The following is an 18,271-nucleotide window of genomic DNA, read 5'->3' as shown; positions in this document are numbered from 1 at the left end:
CAGAACTAATACAGAATGGAATTATTTTTTCTTTACACAATCTTCAAGGGACAGTCTAAAATTATATTATAGGAGGTCCATAGGCTGTCAATTATATTTTCTAAAGCCATTGATTGGAAAATTATATTCCCTTCATTTAATATTTAGAAGTTAGGGGAAAGTTAAATCAGATGATTGATTTTAATTAAAATGCACTGCAAATTTAATTCAATTTATTCACAAGTGACCACTATAGTTAAGGCCATGCTTCAGGCACCAAGATTTAAAATATGCCTTCCCTGAAGGCATATAAAGTCTGGATGTAAGGTAGGCATGTGGATAAGACCAAAAGAACCTTATTTATGAAATTACATAATTACAAAATATTTAAATACTTAATATCTGTCTATTTGTATACATAAAGTCATTTAATAAAACAAAAGCTTCCTACTTGAATAAATGGCAAAAATCTATGCCTGGAGATTATCATAATAATCAGTAAGGATGTGGGAATAATTATGAGTTTTCAAAAAGAAAATAAAAATCTAAGTATTTTCATGTAGGCAGTATACATAATAAAATATTGCCAATCACTCAAAAACTCCTGAATGTCTGAAATTCAAATCAAACTTCAATTAATAACAAATGAATTGATCTCCAAAAGGTAGCTTAATAAAAAAAATTGTTTTGCATTAAAAATGAAATTTTTGGAACTGCCTCAAATGGAAAGCTTAATTAATTGACACTATCTTGGGACCAGGGTACAAAGATATTTTCTTCCATTCCCCAAAAATTCAATACAGTATTTTGGTATTTCAATATATGTGATTATGTCCCCTCAAACAATTCATTTCTTTTTTATCTCAACTTCCATGACTGTAGATGTTGGTTAACTAAATTTCAGCAAAGCTTTTTATAAGTAGCTCACGTCATCTTTGTGGAGAAGATGGAGAGATGGATTTGATAAAAATTAAAATAATATTAGATGGACTCAAAATTGATTGAATGGCCAGACTCAAAGAGTAGTCATTAATGATTCAACATCTAGCAGGAGGTCTTTAGTGAGGTACCCTAGGTATCCATGCTTAATCTTGTGGTATTTAACATTTTTAATTGATAACTTGAATAAAGGCAGAAATGACAAGTTTATCAAACACTAAGGTAACATAAAAAATGAGAAAGATAGTTAATTCATAAGATGAAAGAATCAAGATCCAAAAATGCTTGAGTACTAGGATTAATCTTCTAAGATGAAATTCAATAAGAAAAAATATAGTATTATCCTTAGATACAAAAAAAATAACTTCCCAAATAAAAAGGCAGCAGATTTTTTTTAAAAGATCTGAAGGTTTTAGAGAACTGTTAAGTTCAATATGGGAAAGCAAGATGATGTGGCATTCCAAAAAAGCTAATGTAATCTTGGGCTGCATTAAGAGAAGTGTAGCTTTCCCTCTTCTTTGTTCAATCTGGTCTTCATCATCTGTCACCTTTTGATTTCCCTGTCCCAAGTCTCTCCCCACTTCAATTCAACCTCCACTCAGATGCCAAAGTGATTTTCCAGAAACACAGGTGTGACTACTATGTCATTCCCTGACTCAATACCCTACAGTGGTTCCCTTTTACCACAAAACCAAATGTAAAAGTCCTTAAATACTTTAATCTCCTCTGTACTCTATACAATCCAGTGACACCAGTCCACTAAAGTTCTTGACTCCATCTCCTCTTTCCATGCCTTCCCACTGTCTCTCTCCTATGGCTGGAATGCTCTCTCTCTCTCTCTCCTCATTTCTACTTTTTTTTACTTTATCTGGCTTCCTTCAAGACTCAGCTCAACTTCTGCCTTCTTCAGGAGGCCTTTCCCAGTGTTTGCTGTTAGTGCTTTCCTCTCCCATACCATTTTCTCTAAGATATATAGATATAGATATAGATATAGATATAGATATAGATATAGATATAGATATAGATATAGATATAGATATATACCTAGTTATTTACACCTTGTGTCACCCATTAAAATGTGAATTCTTTGAAGGCTGGGGATCTTTTCACCTTATTTCAAATACCCAGCACTTAACCCAATGGCTGGCACATAGTAAGTATGTAATAAGTGCTCAGTGGCTGCCTGCCTAGCTGATAGCTTCCAGAAATATAGAGGTGATAGTCTCATTATATTCTTCTCTCCTCAAACTTCATCTGGAGCATTATGATCAGGATTGAGTGTCATAGCTGAAGGATACTGATAAGTTAGAAAGTATCCAGAGGAGTGCAAGCAGGATGGTGAAGGGCCATATCTTCCATACCCTATGAGGGTCATTTGAAAGAACTGGACAAAAGAAAACTCAAGAGAAGTATAACTGTGCTCTATTTTAAGGGCTGTCAACTGGAGGAAAGAGTAAACTTGTTCTATTAGTAAACAAGAAGCAGGATATAAAAAACAATGAATAGAAGTTACTAAGAGGCCAATATAAATTTCATGTCATAAAAAAACTTCCTAATGATAAGAGCTGTCCCAAAGTGGAGTGAGATAACTCAAGAGGCAGTAGACCCCTCCTTCCTGGAAAGCTGAATGATCACTAATACAGTATGTTATAATTAGAATAACAGAAATGGGTGTGATAACAGATTCTTTGGGGGTATGAGGTACTAGATAATAACTGAGGTCCCTTCAGACTTTCAAAAATCTGTGATTTTATGACTTATTCCTTCATTCGGCCTCAACTACATAAAAAGATAATCACATGTTTGATCTTGCCCTGCCCACAGGCATTTCACTTAAACAATCAAAACTCAGTAGTCCCCATTCTGTCATTATGCCTCTCCCTCTGCTTTATCTACTCTTAAACCCACTTATCACATTCTCACCAATCCAATACTATCCCAGGTTAATAAACTGTGCACTAATCTCTGCTCTCAAATCCCTTGTCCCTCTATCCTATTGATGGTCACACTTTGCCAAACTCCAATATTCTATTACTCCTACCATCTAGGTCCTTTATTTCTACTCACATGCTACTGAATGGAACTAGGGGAAATCGTACAACTGAAAAGGTTGGGTTCACTCAAAATTTGTAATCTAATTTCAGATGGGTTTCCATTGCAGCAAAAGAATTCTTTTATTTCTTGCTAATTGATTCTTTTTCCCACTCCCAGTACAGAGGCTACTCCAAGCCTTCCCTTCTCTCCTCATATCTCCCAACCAATTCTTTCTCCCATCTTCTCAACTGAGGATCTTCTTATATTTTACTTGGGAAATGATGCCATTTACCTTGAACTCCCTCCCTTCAACTTCAATACATCTCAAAACCTCTTGACATCATTGTTCAACTTCTCTTGTTGTAGCATTGTAAATGTAGCATTTATAGCATTGTGTTGAATGGTAATGTTGATAACAAGTATCTTAACTTTAATCTTATTGGAAAAGCCTTTTAGATAGATTCTACTTATGTTATTAAAGAAAGATGCATTTATTCCTATGGTTTCTAATTTAAGAGAAGTGTTGTATGTTATGAAAAGCTTTTGCCATCTATTGATATAATCATAATTTGTATTATTATTGCTATTATGTTTGTAGTTTTCCTAATATTGAACCAGTCTTCCATTCTTGATATAAATATAACCTGCTCATATTGTATAATCTTTGTGACATGTTTCTGTAGTCTCCTTGCTAATATTTTCTTAAATAGTTTTACATCAGTATTCATTAGGGATATTGGTCTACACTTTTCTTTCTCTGTTTTGATCTTCCCTGGCTTAGGTATCAAGACCATATTTGCTCATAGAAGGAATTTGGATACCTTCTTTTCCTATTTTTTCTACTTATATGGTATTTGAATGAATTGTTATTTAAATATTTGATAAATGATATATCTCTGTTTAGTCTCATATGATTGCTTATTCAGGTTTATAGTTAATGCTTTTGAAAATAATTATTTAATTTTAATATTATTTATTTTAAATTTTGAGATGTGAACTTTTCCTTCCTTCATCCCTCTCCCTATGGTTATTCTTTCATGTTTACCTTTTTTTATGCTTCCCTTGAGTCTTTTGTTTGGATATGAAATTTTCTATTTGATTCTGGTCTTTTGATCAGGAATGCTTGAAAGTCCCCCATTTCATTGAATGTTCATTTTTCTCCCCTAAAGTTTTGCTGGGTAGGTTATGCTTGGTTTTATTCTAGGTCCATTGCCTTCCAGAATATATTCCAAGACCTCTGCTTCTTCAATGTGTGATCCTGACTGTAGTGCCACAATATTGGAATTGTTTCTTTCTGGCAATATTTTCTCTTTGATCTGAGAGCTCTGGAATTTGTCTATAATATTCCCAGAAGTTTTCATTTTGGGTTCTATTTCAGGAGATGATAGATAGCTTCTTTCCATTTGTATTTTACCCTCTGGATCTAAGATATCTGGACAGGTTTGTTTGTTTTTTAATAATTTCTTGAAATATGTCTAGATTTCTAAACCATGGCATTTCAGGTAATACAATTCTTAAGTTATTCATCTTAACTCTATTTTCCAGGTGAGTTTTTTCCCTGATATTTTATATCATTCTTTTTTAAATTCTTTTGAATTTGTTTTATTGCTTCTTCTTGTCTTGTGGAATCATTAGTTTCCAGTTGCCTATATCTCATTTGTAAAGGATATTTTTCTTCATTGAGATTTTTGTACCTCTTTTTCTATTTGGCCAATTCTCCTTTTTAAGTTCTTTTCTTTAGTGAATTTGTATATCTCTTTTTTTTTATTTTTCCAGCTCTTCTTTTAAAAGAATGCTTATCTTCAGTAAGCTTTTCTGCCTCTTTTAGCATTAGGCCAGTTCTGTCTTTTAGGAAGCTATTTTCTTTAGCATTTTGGGGGTGCCTCTTTTATCAAGCTGTTAATTCTCTTTTTATACATTTTTTTATCATTCTCATTTCTTTTCCCAATATTTCCTCTCCCATTCTTATCTCTTTCTGTAGCTCTTCCAGGAACTCTTACTGGAGTCAAATTTGTATTTTTTTTCCCTCTGATGTTTTGCATATAGAAGTTTTTCTGTTGCTCTTTTCTTCTGAGTTTGAATCTTAATCTTCCCTGTCACCACATGAACTTTTAATAGTCAAGTTATTTTTTGTTGTCCAGCCTATTTCTTGGCTTTGAATATGATGTAAAAATTAGACCCTGCTCCTAGGGGATTAGTAGGGGAAGAAAGGAACAAAATTTGGCTATTTTATGCTGCTTTTCTCAAACTTAGTACTGGTAAGTTTCTTGTACTTCCCAAAAGCCTTCAAGGACTTCAAGGAGAGATGTGGTCACTGCTTTCCTGGTCTGTCCTCTGATCTTTGCCCAAGAAGTATCACTGTTCCTCTGTAGCCACAAGTCCTAGCATTCCTCTCAATCCAGGAATTATGACCAAGGCCCCTGTTCCCCTCCAGTTGTAAGTGTTAAGGCTTCTCTCCACTCTGGAATGTGGCCAGGAACTGTGAATGGGCAATATAGGAGCATCTTGTGTGCAGTGCCAGCTTGAATTCCCATGTAATCTTTCTGACCAATTGCCCAGCCCCCTTACCATCTCTAAAGGGAGAACTTCAGACAGTGCTGTGCCACTGTTGCCATCTCCAAGGTACTTTTGTTCTTTTGGGTCCTTCCTTCTTCTGTTTTCTTGTGATATTGACTATTATATTTTCCCAAATATTAAGAACAGCCTAGACTGCAGACTGATAAGATTTTAGGACTCCCAAAATAATTGAATCTGGGACAAAGTATGATCACTATCCTTCTAGTCTAAGTTCCTTCAGCAAGTTGCTGTGATGACATCCCTGATTGGAAGTTCTAATAGACTATCTCTAGACTCAGCCATTGACAAACTATTTGAAAAGCTTTGCAAGTTAGAAGCAAAAGGACTACAGGTCCTTCTCTAGACTAGGATTCCTGTCCATGTTATTACACTTTGGGCTTTGGATGAGGCTGGAGGGCTGCAATCTTAACAGCCCCTGGCATTATAGTCACTCTACTGTTGCTTGCTACTTATTTTATTCTCTTATTCTCTTATTATCAATACACCAATGAAGTCCCATTGATACCCATTCCAACTCCTTCATGAGGCTGAGGTGCCCTGGGACCACTCCTGACCTCAAATAAAGCCTCAGTCCTCTTTCAGTACCTGGGAGCAAGAATACGCCTTGGGGCATGGCAGGCTCCTGGTTAGAGCCAGGCTCTATTATTCATTACTTTTTGTCTGTCTCTCTTTGCCAACCTCAGCTGGAAAAATGATTGACTGAGGTTTTCTCATACTTCCTGATCAGGACTCAGTCTGGTGCATTTATAGATTGCATTGGAGGAGCTTGCCTATACATCTTTCTGTTATTCTGCCATGTTGGTTCCTCAGCTCTCAATTTCTCTTCCTTTACTACAATCCCTAAGGAAGAGGTTGCCCTTCATCTTGCTAAGGCCAATCTTTCAACATGAACTCTCAATTTTATCTCTTCCCATCTTCTCCTGAAGATTGTTCCTACAATCATCCTTTCTATTTAGGTATTGGTTTCTTCTCTGTTGCTCTTTCTTTTGAGTTTTTTCATCTTAAAAAAAAAAAAAAGATTTTTACACTACCTTCCCCTCAAGTTACCATCTTAAATCTCTCCTTTTCTCTCAGAAAAATTTGTCTAAATCCTTTAGGAAATTAAAAATTTCTTCCAAAAGATTCTGTAATATCTTAAAGTTCAATCATCACAGTCTTTGACAAACAAGGGCATTTGAAGGATTTTTTTCCACTATCCAAAAGGAATCCCTTCTCAATCTGAATCTTGCACTGAATCTTCTCTATCACAATGGCAAACACTTTTGTCAGGCATATATCTCCTTGTTGTATGCTTTATCTGAAGTATATTATCAGGTGGTAGTTAAACAGAGGTATTTCTGGCTTCAAGTCTATTCTTTACTTAAAACACCCAATTTCTTTTACCTATATATAATGAGGCAATCTCTAAGGTATCTTCTAATATTTTACGTTCAAAAGGTCATTCCACCTCATACATTCTTGGTTCAAAGGTAGCTTCTAAATTTAAAAAATCTATGTTTTGTGTTCAAAACTAACTGAAAAACATTATCTTGGACATAGCTGTTACCGTGGAGACAATGTTTTGCTTATTCTATTGTAAAACTGTGCCTTCTTTATATTTGATTCTCCCCTGTTACCTTAGCAGAGTATATATAGTAGGTGCTTAAAATAAATCTGCGGGTTTTGGGCCTAGTATACAAGAGGATTGTTTCCCACCTCATTAGAGGACTATTTAAAAAGGACCATCATCCTGTGGAAATGAGAACTATAAATACTGGTAATTAATTGAAATGATCTATGACAATATACTCCCCAATAGTCATTTAAATGACATTAACTAGCTCTATGACAGGAAGTTATTCATGCAACTTTTCTATGTCTCAGCATTTAAAGATCAGAAAATGAGAAAAATACTAATTTTAAAAGGGTATTATTCCTAATGTTTTAAAATTTAATACATTTAAATTCCAAATAATTATGACCTCAATATTTAGCATAAATAATTATGCTATATAAATAATTTCAAATATTAATCCCTCCCTGAGATACATTGATTGCCATGGAGATTTAAAGAATGGGAATGATAGTGGGCAGGCATTCCCTAGACATACCCAAATCTCTGGGGCTTTTGACTATGGGGAAGAAACTTCTTTCTACCAGGAGGCAAATAAGCCCCATAGTTGAGACCTGCCCTGGTCCCCTATTCTTCCTCCTGCTGTATCAAGATATTAATGATGTAGAAGAGGGGAGTCTGGGCTCTGCGTCTATGACAGATAGCAGGGAAAGCAAAGTTGAGACTTCATGGCATGACCGAGAAAATTGGAATTGTGTGAGGAAAGTTCTATGCTCCTCCCCTTTCTGGGTGATGCAGCTCACTTGAGTTTACATGAGTTTGCACCACCTAAGTCACCTAATGTGGGTCACTGGATTGTGGCCTATGCCCTTGATCTGGAGATAATTGAATTTGAACCAGAAGGGAAAGGGAGGTTAAAAGGTTTGAGACAAGGAAGTACAGGCTTTAACTTGGGTGACTGCATTGGGGAGCTGCTGCTGTGGACAAGCTGAGATCATCCACATGGTAGTTTAGATTAGGCTATTTTACTTTTATCCTTTTACCTAATTCTGATCTTTTACTTATACAAGTAATTCTAATAAACTTTATAAAATACTAAGGACCCAAGTCTTTTAAATCTAACTCTGACAGAAGAAATGAGACTGGACCACCCAGCATCCCAGGGTTGGCAAAACTACTAGAATCTATGCAGAGCACCTACTTTCCCCACATTTCCTCAGTGTAACCTAAGAAAGACTTCCTCTTTACAGGAGAGGACAGGGTGCATCAAAACATTCAGTCCCATCTGGCCAGTAGAAGACCTCCTCTGCAATCTGAGATTGTTAAGGCAGTTCATAGTCACTCCCTAAGATTTGTTCCCAGGCTTTGTGCTACATTTGGACCTGAGGGAAGAGGAGGGCGATCTGAAGTGTCCAGGGAACACTGTTCATCTCAGGCTGGGATGTAGGGGAGCCAGATAGTGCATTTTTCTGTTCCAACCAACTCTAAAATCTCCATGTCTCTAGACCTCTTTTGAATAGAAAGGGAGATTTCAAAAGAAAAGGGGAGTAGGAGGAAGATGTGGAAGTTGTTTGCTCAATATGTAATCAATCATGTTACCTTTGGAGGCCAAAGCCCCAACTGGCTACAAAAAATTTTCTTCTTCTATTCCTTCTTACTACAACCAAACTGATTCTGAATTGATAAAAATCACTAAACTCCATAGAGATCACTAACGTGATTTTTTTCACAAAATTTTATCTCTGGATTAACTGGGAAAATCAGACACAATAAAGGAATCAAAGTTCACTCCAAGCTTAGAAGTCCCACAAATGCAAAACAACTGCTCCCTCTGCTGGAAGCTGCAACTGGCCTCCCAGACTTAGGCCTGAAACCTTTGTGCACAGATCCATTGCTGATGGGAATTTTTATGTGCTGTTGTCTGTAAAGAATGTCTTTTTCCTGTTTCTCCCTTTCTGCATTTGCTGAGGATGAGTTCTTTGTGTCACTCAATCTCAAGTAAATCTGTTCTGTAGAAATTAGTTATAGGTATTTTTAGTTCATATAGAGGAAAATTCAGAAGTGACACTGATCATGAAACATCAAAATATAGTAAAACCACAACTGGAACCTCACTTACCAAGAATTTTGCTCAGTTTTCTAGTTTTAGGAAAAAGAGGCAAATGAAAACAAATCTAGTGGTACCCTAGAAAGACTGCCAGGCTTGAAGTCCAGAGATCTGGTTTCTCTTGACTCAGATGTTTACTGGGTTGGAGACAAGAGGCATGATATTTTACCCCTATGACCTTGCTGCCATAACTGTAGAACGAGTATAAAAATATTTGCACCACCAACCTTATGGTAGGGCGGAGCATTCCATAAACCTTAAAGTACTATGTAAATGTGGGTTATGATTGTTTTGGGTCTCTATTATGGGACTCAGTTTCCTCATCTATAAAAGAAGTGGGGAGGGTAGACTGGATAACAGATTGCAGTCTGTACCAGGTCTATTCTTTTATAATTTGATTCCTAGCTGGCATTAGGTATTTAAATAATGACCTCCTTCAAAATATTTCATTATAGAAAATGGGCTAGACATTTAATTAGAAGACCTGAGTTTGAATCCTAACTTGACCATTTAATTTCCTGGGAGAATTTGAACAAGTCACTTAACTTTCAAGGGCCTTAGTTTCCTCATCTATAAAACAAGGACACTGGAATACATGGCTTCTGAATTCCCTTCCAGCTCTGCCTGTGTCTATTCCCCTCCCCAATTCTTTCTTCTTTCTTGATTCCCTTCCTCAGGTTCTATAGCCCAATAATCCCATTTATTATATTTCTACCAATCAACTTTTTCTTTTCAAATTTTCCCTTACCTGGCTCAAATAAAAATGAGGTTCCCTTTATGGCAATATCTTCTTTCTCTCCTTTTATTTGATTCTCTTTTGTTGTGACATGACAATGATAAGAACTATCAAGATCCTTCCTTTTCCCTTTTCCTAGGTATTCTGTTTTTTTGCACACACAACAGGAGAGTTTCTCTGTTTCTTTACTGACCCTTAGAGAAGGTGGAATTGCCAAGGGACAACAGTGCCATTTCCCTCCTTGATCATCATTACCACTTTTAAAACTGCTCAAACTGGTTTACTTTTATAACTTACTTTTAGTTTTGTTTTGTTTTTTAATTTCTCTAAGCAATCAATCAACAACCATTTATTAAACATTTACTGTGCTAAGGACTGGGGACAAAAAGAAATATATTTTATCCAGGTTTTCTCTTCTCCTTTACAATTTTCTAAAATATAGGCACTAGGTTTTTCCCTCAGCTTTTCTGGGAATCTAATGATTCTTAAATTTTCTCTCCACATCCTGTCTCCCAGGATAGATGCTATCAAAAGTAACTAAACTGGCCTAGATATGGGAGGTTCTGGGTTCAAATCTGATCTTGAATACTTCTTGGCTGTGGAACCCTGGACAAGTCACTTAATCCCTATTGCCTAACCCTTACTACTCTTTAGCCATGGAACCAATGCACAATACTGATGGAAGGTAAAGGTTAAAAAAAAAACGAAAGTAGGTATATCCAGTGTTATTCCAATTTGAGTTTGTTCTATTTCTTGTTGAATCTTTGAATTTACTTCCTCTATTCCTTTTCTTGGTAGTGATGGGAGGAATACCATATTTTGCTGAAATTTTCAAATTGTTCTAATCTAACTATCTCCTTTAAATTTTTTCTTCCATCAGACAGACCCATCCCCAGAGGGCAAGATTCTAGGTGATATTTTTTTTTCCTTCACAGCAACTCAAAAAGACTACCTACTAAGGAGTAAAGAAGGCAGTGACATATCTGTAAAGGGAGTACAATGAAATAGAAGACCCCTAAAATATTGAAGTGGTTTACTCTCAGTGATTATGTCAACTTCTGAATAATGAGAATGATGATAATGACAACAACCATAGCACTAATAATAGCTAATATGGATATGGCACTTTGGTTTGCAAAATAAATTATATATGTTATCTCATTTAATTCTCACAACAATCCTAGAAGGGAAGGTAGTACTCCCATTATCCTTTTCAGATGAGAAAATAAGCTCAAAGAGGGTATGTGAATTGCCCAGAGTCACACAGCTAACAGGTGTTTGTACCTTTGAAAATAATGAAAAGCTGGAAAATCATATTAAAAACAATAAATGAAATTTAAATTTAAGAAAACTGAGTAAGATTGTGCTCAAAGAAATAATGAACTGGAGGAATTCCATGCCAACTGGAATGACCTCCAGGAATTGATGCAGAGTGAAAGGAGCAGAACCAGGAGAACATTGTACACAGAGATTGATACACTGTGGTACAATCAAACATAATGTACTTCTCTACTAGCAGCAATGCAATGATCCAGGAAAATTCTACAGGACTTATGAGAAAGAACTCTATCCACATCGAGAGAAAGAACCATGGGAGTAAAAACACAAGAGAAAAACAACTGCTTGATCACATGGGTCAATGAGGATATGCTTGAGGATGTAGACTCTAAACGATCACCCTAGTGCAAATATCAATAATATAGAAATAGGTCTTGATCAATGACACATGTAAAACCCAGCAGAATTGCGCGTTGGCTATGGGAGGGGGGGTAGGGAAAGGGGAGGGAAAGAACATGAATCTTTTAACCATGGAAAAATATTCTAAATTAATTGATTACATAAAGTTTTCCAAATTTGGGGGAAAAAAAGAAAAGTGACTAAGAAAAACAGTATTTGCACAATGTTAATGTCTGAGAGTATGGAGTACAGTGAGCTGAATGAACTAAGATGACAATAACACTTTGAAAATGAACAATTCTGTGACCAACCACAATTCCCAAAGACCAATGATGAAGCATGCTGCCCACTTCCTAAAAGAGAGGAGTTATGCTCAATGAACTTGTATGTTTGGACAGGCCTATATAGGAATTTATTTTGTCACAAGAGTTTTATTTTTCTTTTTTTCAATGGAGATGGGAGGAAGAACAAATAAAATGCTTATTAACTGACAAAAATAAAAGTTCAGAAAAATAGTATTTTGTGCTTTAATATTATCCATCCTTATCCTCATTATAGGCTCAATAACCACTGTGGAACAAAGAAGTCCAGATTTCTGAGGAAAGAACTTACCTTCCCTTGGTCTCTGTCCAAGCCTAGGCAGTCTGGCTTCAGAGTGAAAGCAAATGAAAGGGGAAAACCACACAACAGTTCCTCACTAAGGTGCTTCTGGGGATTCCCTTCCCCAGTGCAGATCTTACTCTCTCTCTCTCTCTGTTTGAGCTGACTATCTTCTGAAGTTCCTGGGAGACAGAAAACATTCCTTAACTGGTCACCAAACTCCTGGCTAGGGATGGGTTCTCTGTCTTGAGCTCTACTGGCCTGCCCATCATTAAGGTGGTGCTAGAAACCTTTCTGCACTATCTTGACATAGCCTTTGAGACCCCATGATCACTTCTGTGGCATGATGAGGCAATGGAGGACTTCTGGGGAATCACAGAAGAGATAGATTACTGAAAGGAGCACATAAATCAAAGTACTCATATCTTTAAGCACACTTCATTGAGGAAACTTGCTATTCAAAAGGCTCCTGTTGGAGTATGAACATGCTGATACTTGAAGAACTGCATCACTCCTTAATTTGTCTGCCTTGTGAACCTGGATTTTTACATGCTGATTCTGTTGAAGAAGTAGGATATGAAGACTCAAATGGAGTGTGGATGTTCTCCCCACCACAGAAGGGCTACTCCATATGCTGTGGGGCCATCTCCTTTCTCCAGACTTCATAAGGATACCAGTAAAGTCTGAGGCAATTCACCAGTCATTAGCATTCCTTAGTAGGCCAGCTAAATCTTTTTCTTCTTCTTTAAACATCTGATCTCCACCCACTTATGAAGGGAAAAATAATGGATGGAAATGTGTATTGCTCAGATGACATGTAATGGAGAGGAAATACCTTTGTGAGTGTTAGCAAACTGGATATAAAGTTGAAACATGAAGAGGGCAAACATTTTTGGCTCGTGTTCCTGCCTCAAGCATCCACCTGTTTAGTCTATACTCTATTTAGGCCAGATGAGTCCTCCTAAAACACAGGTGAGAGCACTTTACACCTCAATTCAATAAACTCTAGTACTGTGTTAGTAAACCTATGGCATTCATGCTGGAGCATGCCAGAGAGGGCTGCTCCCCTCCCCCTCTACACACAACATTTCTCACATGACCCGCCCCCCCCCAGCCAACAGTCAGTGGGAGCACTTCCTCCCTCCCTTGTCTGAGGTAAGGGGGTAACTCACATACAACATGAGGGTTGCAGATTGGGGACTCAGTCTCTATTGTTCTCTAAAAGGCTTGCCATCACTGCTCTAGTAGCTCCCTATTGCTTGCAGGATCAAATATAAAATCCTCCACCTGGCTTTTAAGGCCCTTCATAACTTGGCCCTTTTCTACCTTTACGTGTGTTCTTATATCCTGGTCCCTTTCATGAACTCTATGATTCATGGACATGGGCCTCTTTGCTCTCATTCCTTAAACAAGACACTGAAATTTCCTAACTCCTTGTATCTTCACTAACTGACTTCCCATTCTCAGCTAAAATTCAATGTTCTACAAGAAGCCTTTTCCATTTTAACCCCTTACCATCTATTTTAGAATTAATACTGGGTATTGGTTCTAAGGCAGAAGAGTGGTAAGGGCTAGGCAATGGGGGTTAAGTGACTTGCCCAGGGTCACACAGCTAGGAAGCGTCTGAGGTCTGATTTGAACTCAGGACTTCTCATCTCAGGACTTGGATCTCAATCCACTGAGCCACCTCCTATTTCCTTTTAATGCTAGTCCTTCCCTCTGAGATCACATTCAATTAATCCTGTGTATATAGCTTGTTGATACAGAGTTGTATGAATGTTGTCTCCCCTGTTGGTAAAGCCTATTTTTGCCTTAGCATAGTGCCTGACATTCAGAAGGTACTTATTAAATACTTGTTGACCTGATATATCCATGATGTCACAAAGTGTATGCTGTAAGCCGAACCTCCCCCATCTTTTATTTGTGCTTTGCAGACTCATTTCACTTACTTATTTTCATGTTATCTATGATGTAGAGAAACTAGCCTATTAGATGCCCTCCCCCCATTTCAAATTCTATTTCCAGTCCTCATGGCAACCGTAAACCAGACAGTTCAATTAGTATATCTTTATTACATATGAGGAAATCAAGCCTCAAAAACAATAAAATGATTTATCCAAAGTCACAAAGTAACATTTGAACTGGGTTCAGAACTCTTTGTAAGCTGCTGAAACCAGGAATCACAAGAGTTGAATTTTAGTCCTAACTGTAAACAACACTTTATGTGACTTTGAACAAGTTACTTGCCCCTGTGGGTGTCACTTTTTTGTTTTGCTTTTTTGTTTTTCAGTTGTCAAATGAGCCTTAGGCTTTATTATGAATCCATTTTGAATAATTTATTTAAAAAATTATTCTAAGCTGGACCCAATTGTACTTCTCCAGTCAGATGTATTCACTTACCCATTGTCTAAACCATTCTGTCCAAGTTTCCTTCCTATGTCACCAACCATGACTCCTGGCATTGGAAGAAGTGTCTTTGGATCTCGTATCTATTTTTGCCCATAAAAATCAATGAGAAAAATACAATGTTATAATCATGCAAAAACTAAATTCTAAAGTACATAATTCTAAACACATAAATACTGAAAACAAATGTATATAACCAGCAGATGGGAACAGATACTTGTTGATTGCTTTTAAGGACTCAAACTTCATGTTTTAGTAGTCAATGGAAAGCTAAAGCTTTTCTATGACTTGAACATCTGGTTATCATTTTTGTATAAAGAAAAAATCAGATTTTTAATTGTATATATTTAAGTTCTAAGTTTCTTTCTAAAAATTTCTACAAATAGTTCTTGATAAGTAGGCTTTTAATAAGTATACTAAAAGATGAACATAAAGACATTCAAGACTATATGAAGATTCAGTTCACTCTACAATGTAACTTTAAGTCTTTTCAAATTCATATTAAAGCATAATTTATTTAATTATTTAAACTTACCACATATTGAACTGAAAATTCTGATTATAGAAGCCTTTACTAGAAATTAATATTCTCTGCACACATATTGATAGTATTATCTTCAAACATAATTGAAGGAAGAAATGCTATTTGGGACTCTTAAGAAAAACAACACTGTAGTAAGAAGACAAATTAATAACTAGAACATTTAAGTGTGATGATTTATTTCTACCATCAAAGCAAGAGAGAAAATATTAATTGGAACTTGAAAAGCTACAATGAAAAGAAAAATGTCAGTTCAATGCCAAATTAATGCAAATAGGAGGGGTTTGACCAAAATAATTTGCAGTCTTGTACTCTCCTGTTTTTTAATACATTTCACTGACCTCTTCTTTTCCATCAGTGTTCTATCATCCCTGAAGACCCTCAGGAAGGTGGGGTCCACTGCTGACACTAAGAATGCTTCTCCAGGACCCCATTCTCCCTTCTCTAGCACCAGCCATGAGAAAGTAGGGCATTACCCCTCTTAATGACTAGATTTGAAAGATTCCTTGTTCCAGAAGCTATTGCCCTTTTGTGAAAGAAATACCTTGAGTCACTAAAATTACTAAGAAACACTTACTTTATTACCTACATGCCCAGGAACCAGATTTGGATATCTCTTCACCTTGAACCTATTGCCACATGTGGACTATTGTTTACTTTGTCCTGTTTCACTAAATTATGTGATATAAGCAATAATACTTGAGATTTTCATTATTATTAAGTTTATAGACTCCAGTCTTGTACAACTAGGACCTCATCCAACAACAATTGTACATTCTGCATACCAGTTATCTTCTGGGCATGCAGCACTCATAGTCATTTTGGGATTAGATAAAGAAACTGGCAACAATGTGAATTCAATTAGGCCCAGAGGTTATGATTACAACTTTATACAAACCTCCTTGCTGGCTCAGTGCTTTCTTCCCTGGTTTTTTTTTAAAGTCCAATCTGATCAGTCCCTATAATTGCATTTCTCTAATTATTAGTGATTAGGAGCATTTTTTTCATGTAACTCTTGAAAGTTTGAATTTTTTCTCTGAAAATTCCTGTTTTATAATTTATCATCTGAATAGATTTCATATTTTAGAAAACAATAGACTATCAGAATTAGAAGGAATTCTAATTCCCAAAGTCATCCCTCAAAGTTAAAATCAAATGGATAATAGATATGGGTTCATTCTTTAACCACAATACTATATAAATGTGAGACATGACCTTGGAAATTAGAATTCCTTCTAATTCGGAAAGTCTATTGTTTTCTAAAATTAGAAAACTATTCAAATAACAAATGAGAGAGAAATACGAGTTATAATGACTCCAAGATTCTACCTTACAGTTATCAGATTGGCAAAATGGACAAAAAGGAAAATGACAAATGTCAGAGAGATTTGGGCATCTTAATGCACTGTTGGTGGAGATGTGAATTGGTCTTACTATTCTGGAAAACGATCTGGAACTATGTCCAAAAAGTTATTAAACTAGTGATGAAAAACTGTTATGCTATAAGAATTGACAAAAAATTATTTCAGAAAAACCTAGGAAGATTGCAAATGATGCAAGCAGAACTAGAAAAAAAATTATACAATAACTACAACAACATAAACACCAAAAACTTTGAAAGACATGGGGACTCTAATTGAGGTATGATCAATGGCTATTCCAGAGGATTGATGATGAAGTCTGCTTCCCATCTCCTAACAGAGATATGACAGACTTAGAGTGCAAGCTGAATCATATATTTTCTGGACATAGCCAATGTGGAAAATCAATTTTGCCTGAATTTGCCACTTATCAGTTATGTAACACTAGATAATTCTCTTGACCTTTGCATATTGTTTTAAGGGTCCCCCTACCCCCCAAGGAAGTGGGAAGGAAAAGGGAGGAGGGAAAGGGTTTTGTTCAATGAAATAATTAAATAAGAATAATGTAACTAATACATTCTTACCTGTACAACAAAGGAATGTAATCCATGGCACTGGCCTCCTTGGGTATATAGCTGGGCATATACAACTGCATGAGTGGCATTCTTGCCCATATTACCAATCCAAAATTTGGAAGCTTCAAAATCAGGAGAATTGATGATGAACTCCTACACAGTGAAAAAATGACTAGCAAGGAAACTGAATACACATTGTAGGGTTTTGTATTTCAATGTACTATTTCACAATATTTTGCTGATTTAATAATACTTTTTAAAATTCTTAAAATCACTACATATTTATGACAATCTGTATAAAAGCACACATCTTATGTCATTAATCTTATTCCTAATGGAGCCCTGGTCTTGAAATAACATAAGTTGAAAAGTCATATTTGTATGCCCTCAATGTGCTCTGGAAGGGACCCTGGGTTGATGAATGCCATGATAATGAACTTGAACTTTGCCCACATTTTTATCCAGCCATTTCAAATACATCCCAACTTTTTACAACTTTATTTGAAATTTTCTTGGCAAAAATGTTCTCCAGCTTATTTTATGAGGAAACTTAAGCAATAGGGATAAGTGACTTGCTCAGGATTACACAGCTACTGTGATCAGATCTGAACTCAGAAAGATGACTTTTCCTGATGCCAGGCCTGGCATTCTATTTACTGTACCACCTAGCTACCCCTGAAGGTACCAAAGCCATTTGCCATTTTCTTCTGGTATTTCTTTTTTCTAGTAGATTAAGGCAGAGGTAAAATGACTTGCCTGGGGTCACAGAGCTAATAAGTGTCTGAAGCCAGATTTGAATTCAGGTCTTCATGACTTCAGGCCCAATGCACTACCCACTAAGCCACCTAGCTGCCTCCATATGCCCCCTTCTAGAGGCTTCAAATACAGATCTACACACACAGTATATATCTGTTATCTAAGGACTAGCCCAGGTAAATCTGGCATGAACTATGAGTAATTTTTTTTAGGGGAGTGGACTACAACAACACTATAAGCAAAATTCTATTTAGACCCTCTGCAAACATACATCTTCTGAAAGATTGTGTCTGATGATGCCACACTGCCAAAAGCAGCCTTCTGCCTGATGACATCTGAATGGCTTTGTTAGTGATATTGTTTTACCATCTAATATGTTTTACTTATTTAATTAATATGATAAAATAGCTCATGAAACCCTTTGTAACCGA

At 36.3% G+C, this 18,271-nt stretch overlaps 1 protein-coding gene across 2 annotated transcripts in view; it reads right to left on the bottom strand.

Annotated features, from left to right (window-relative positions):
* The window catches only part of ACOX3 (acyl-CoA oxidase 3, pristanoyl), a 92,311-nt gene that overhangs the window by 51,102 nt on the left and 22,938 nt on the right, over positions 1-18,271 (bottom strand). For both annotated transcript variants that reach the window (XM_007496804.3, XM_001372621.4), the window contains exons 6-7: positions 17,094-17,237; positions 14,602-14,690 (exon numbers count right to left, since the gene is read on the bottom strand). In XM_007496804.3, the coding sequence (XP_007496866.1) occupies positions 14,602-14,690; positions 17,094-17,237 (233 nt within the window). The remainder of the gene's footprint in view (positions 1-14,601; positions 14,691-17,093; positions 17,238-18,271) is intronic.

The sequence above is a fragment of the Monodelphis domestica genome, chromosome 6 (assembly GCF_027887165.1).
Source record: "Monodelphis domestica isolate mMonDom1 chromosome 6, mMonDom1.pri, whole genome shotgun sequence".
NCBI lineage: Eukaryota > Metazoa > Chordata > Mammalia > Didelphimorphia > Didelphidae > Monodelphis > Monodelphis domestica.
The sequence above is the reverse complement of the archived record's forward strand: the minus strand, read 5'-3'. Positions and strand labels throughout refer to the sequence as shown.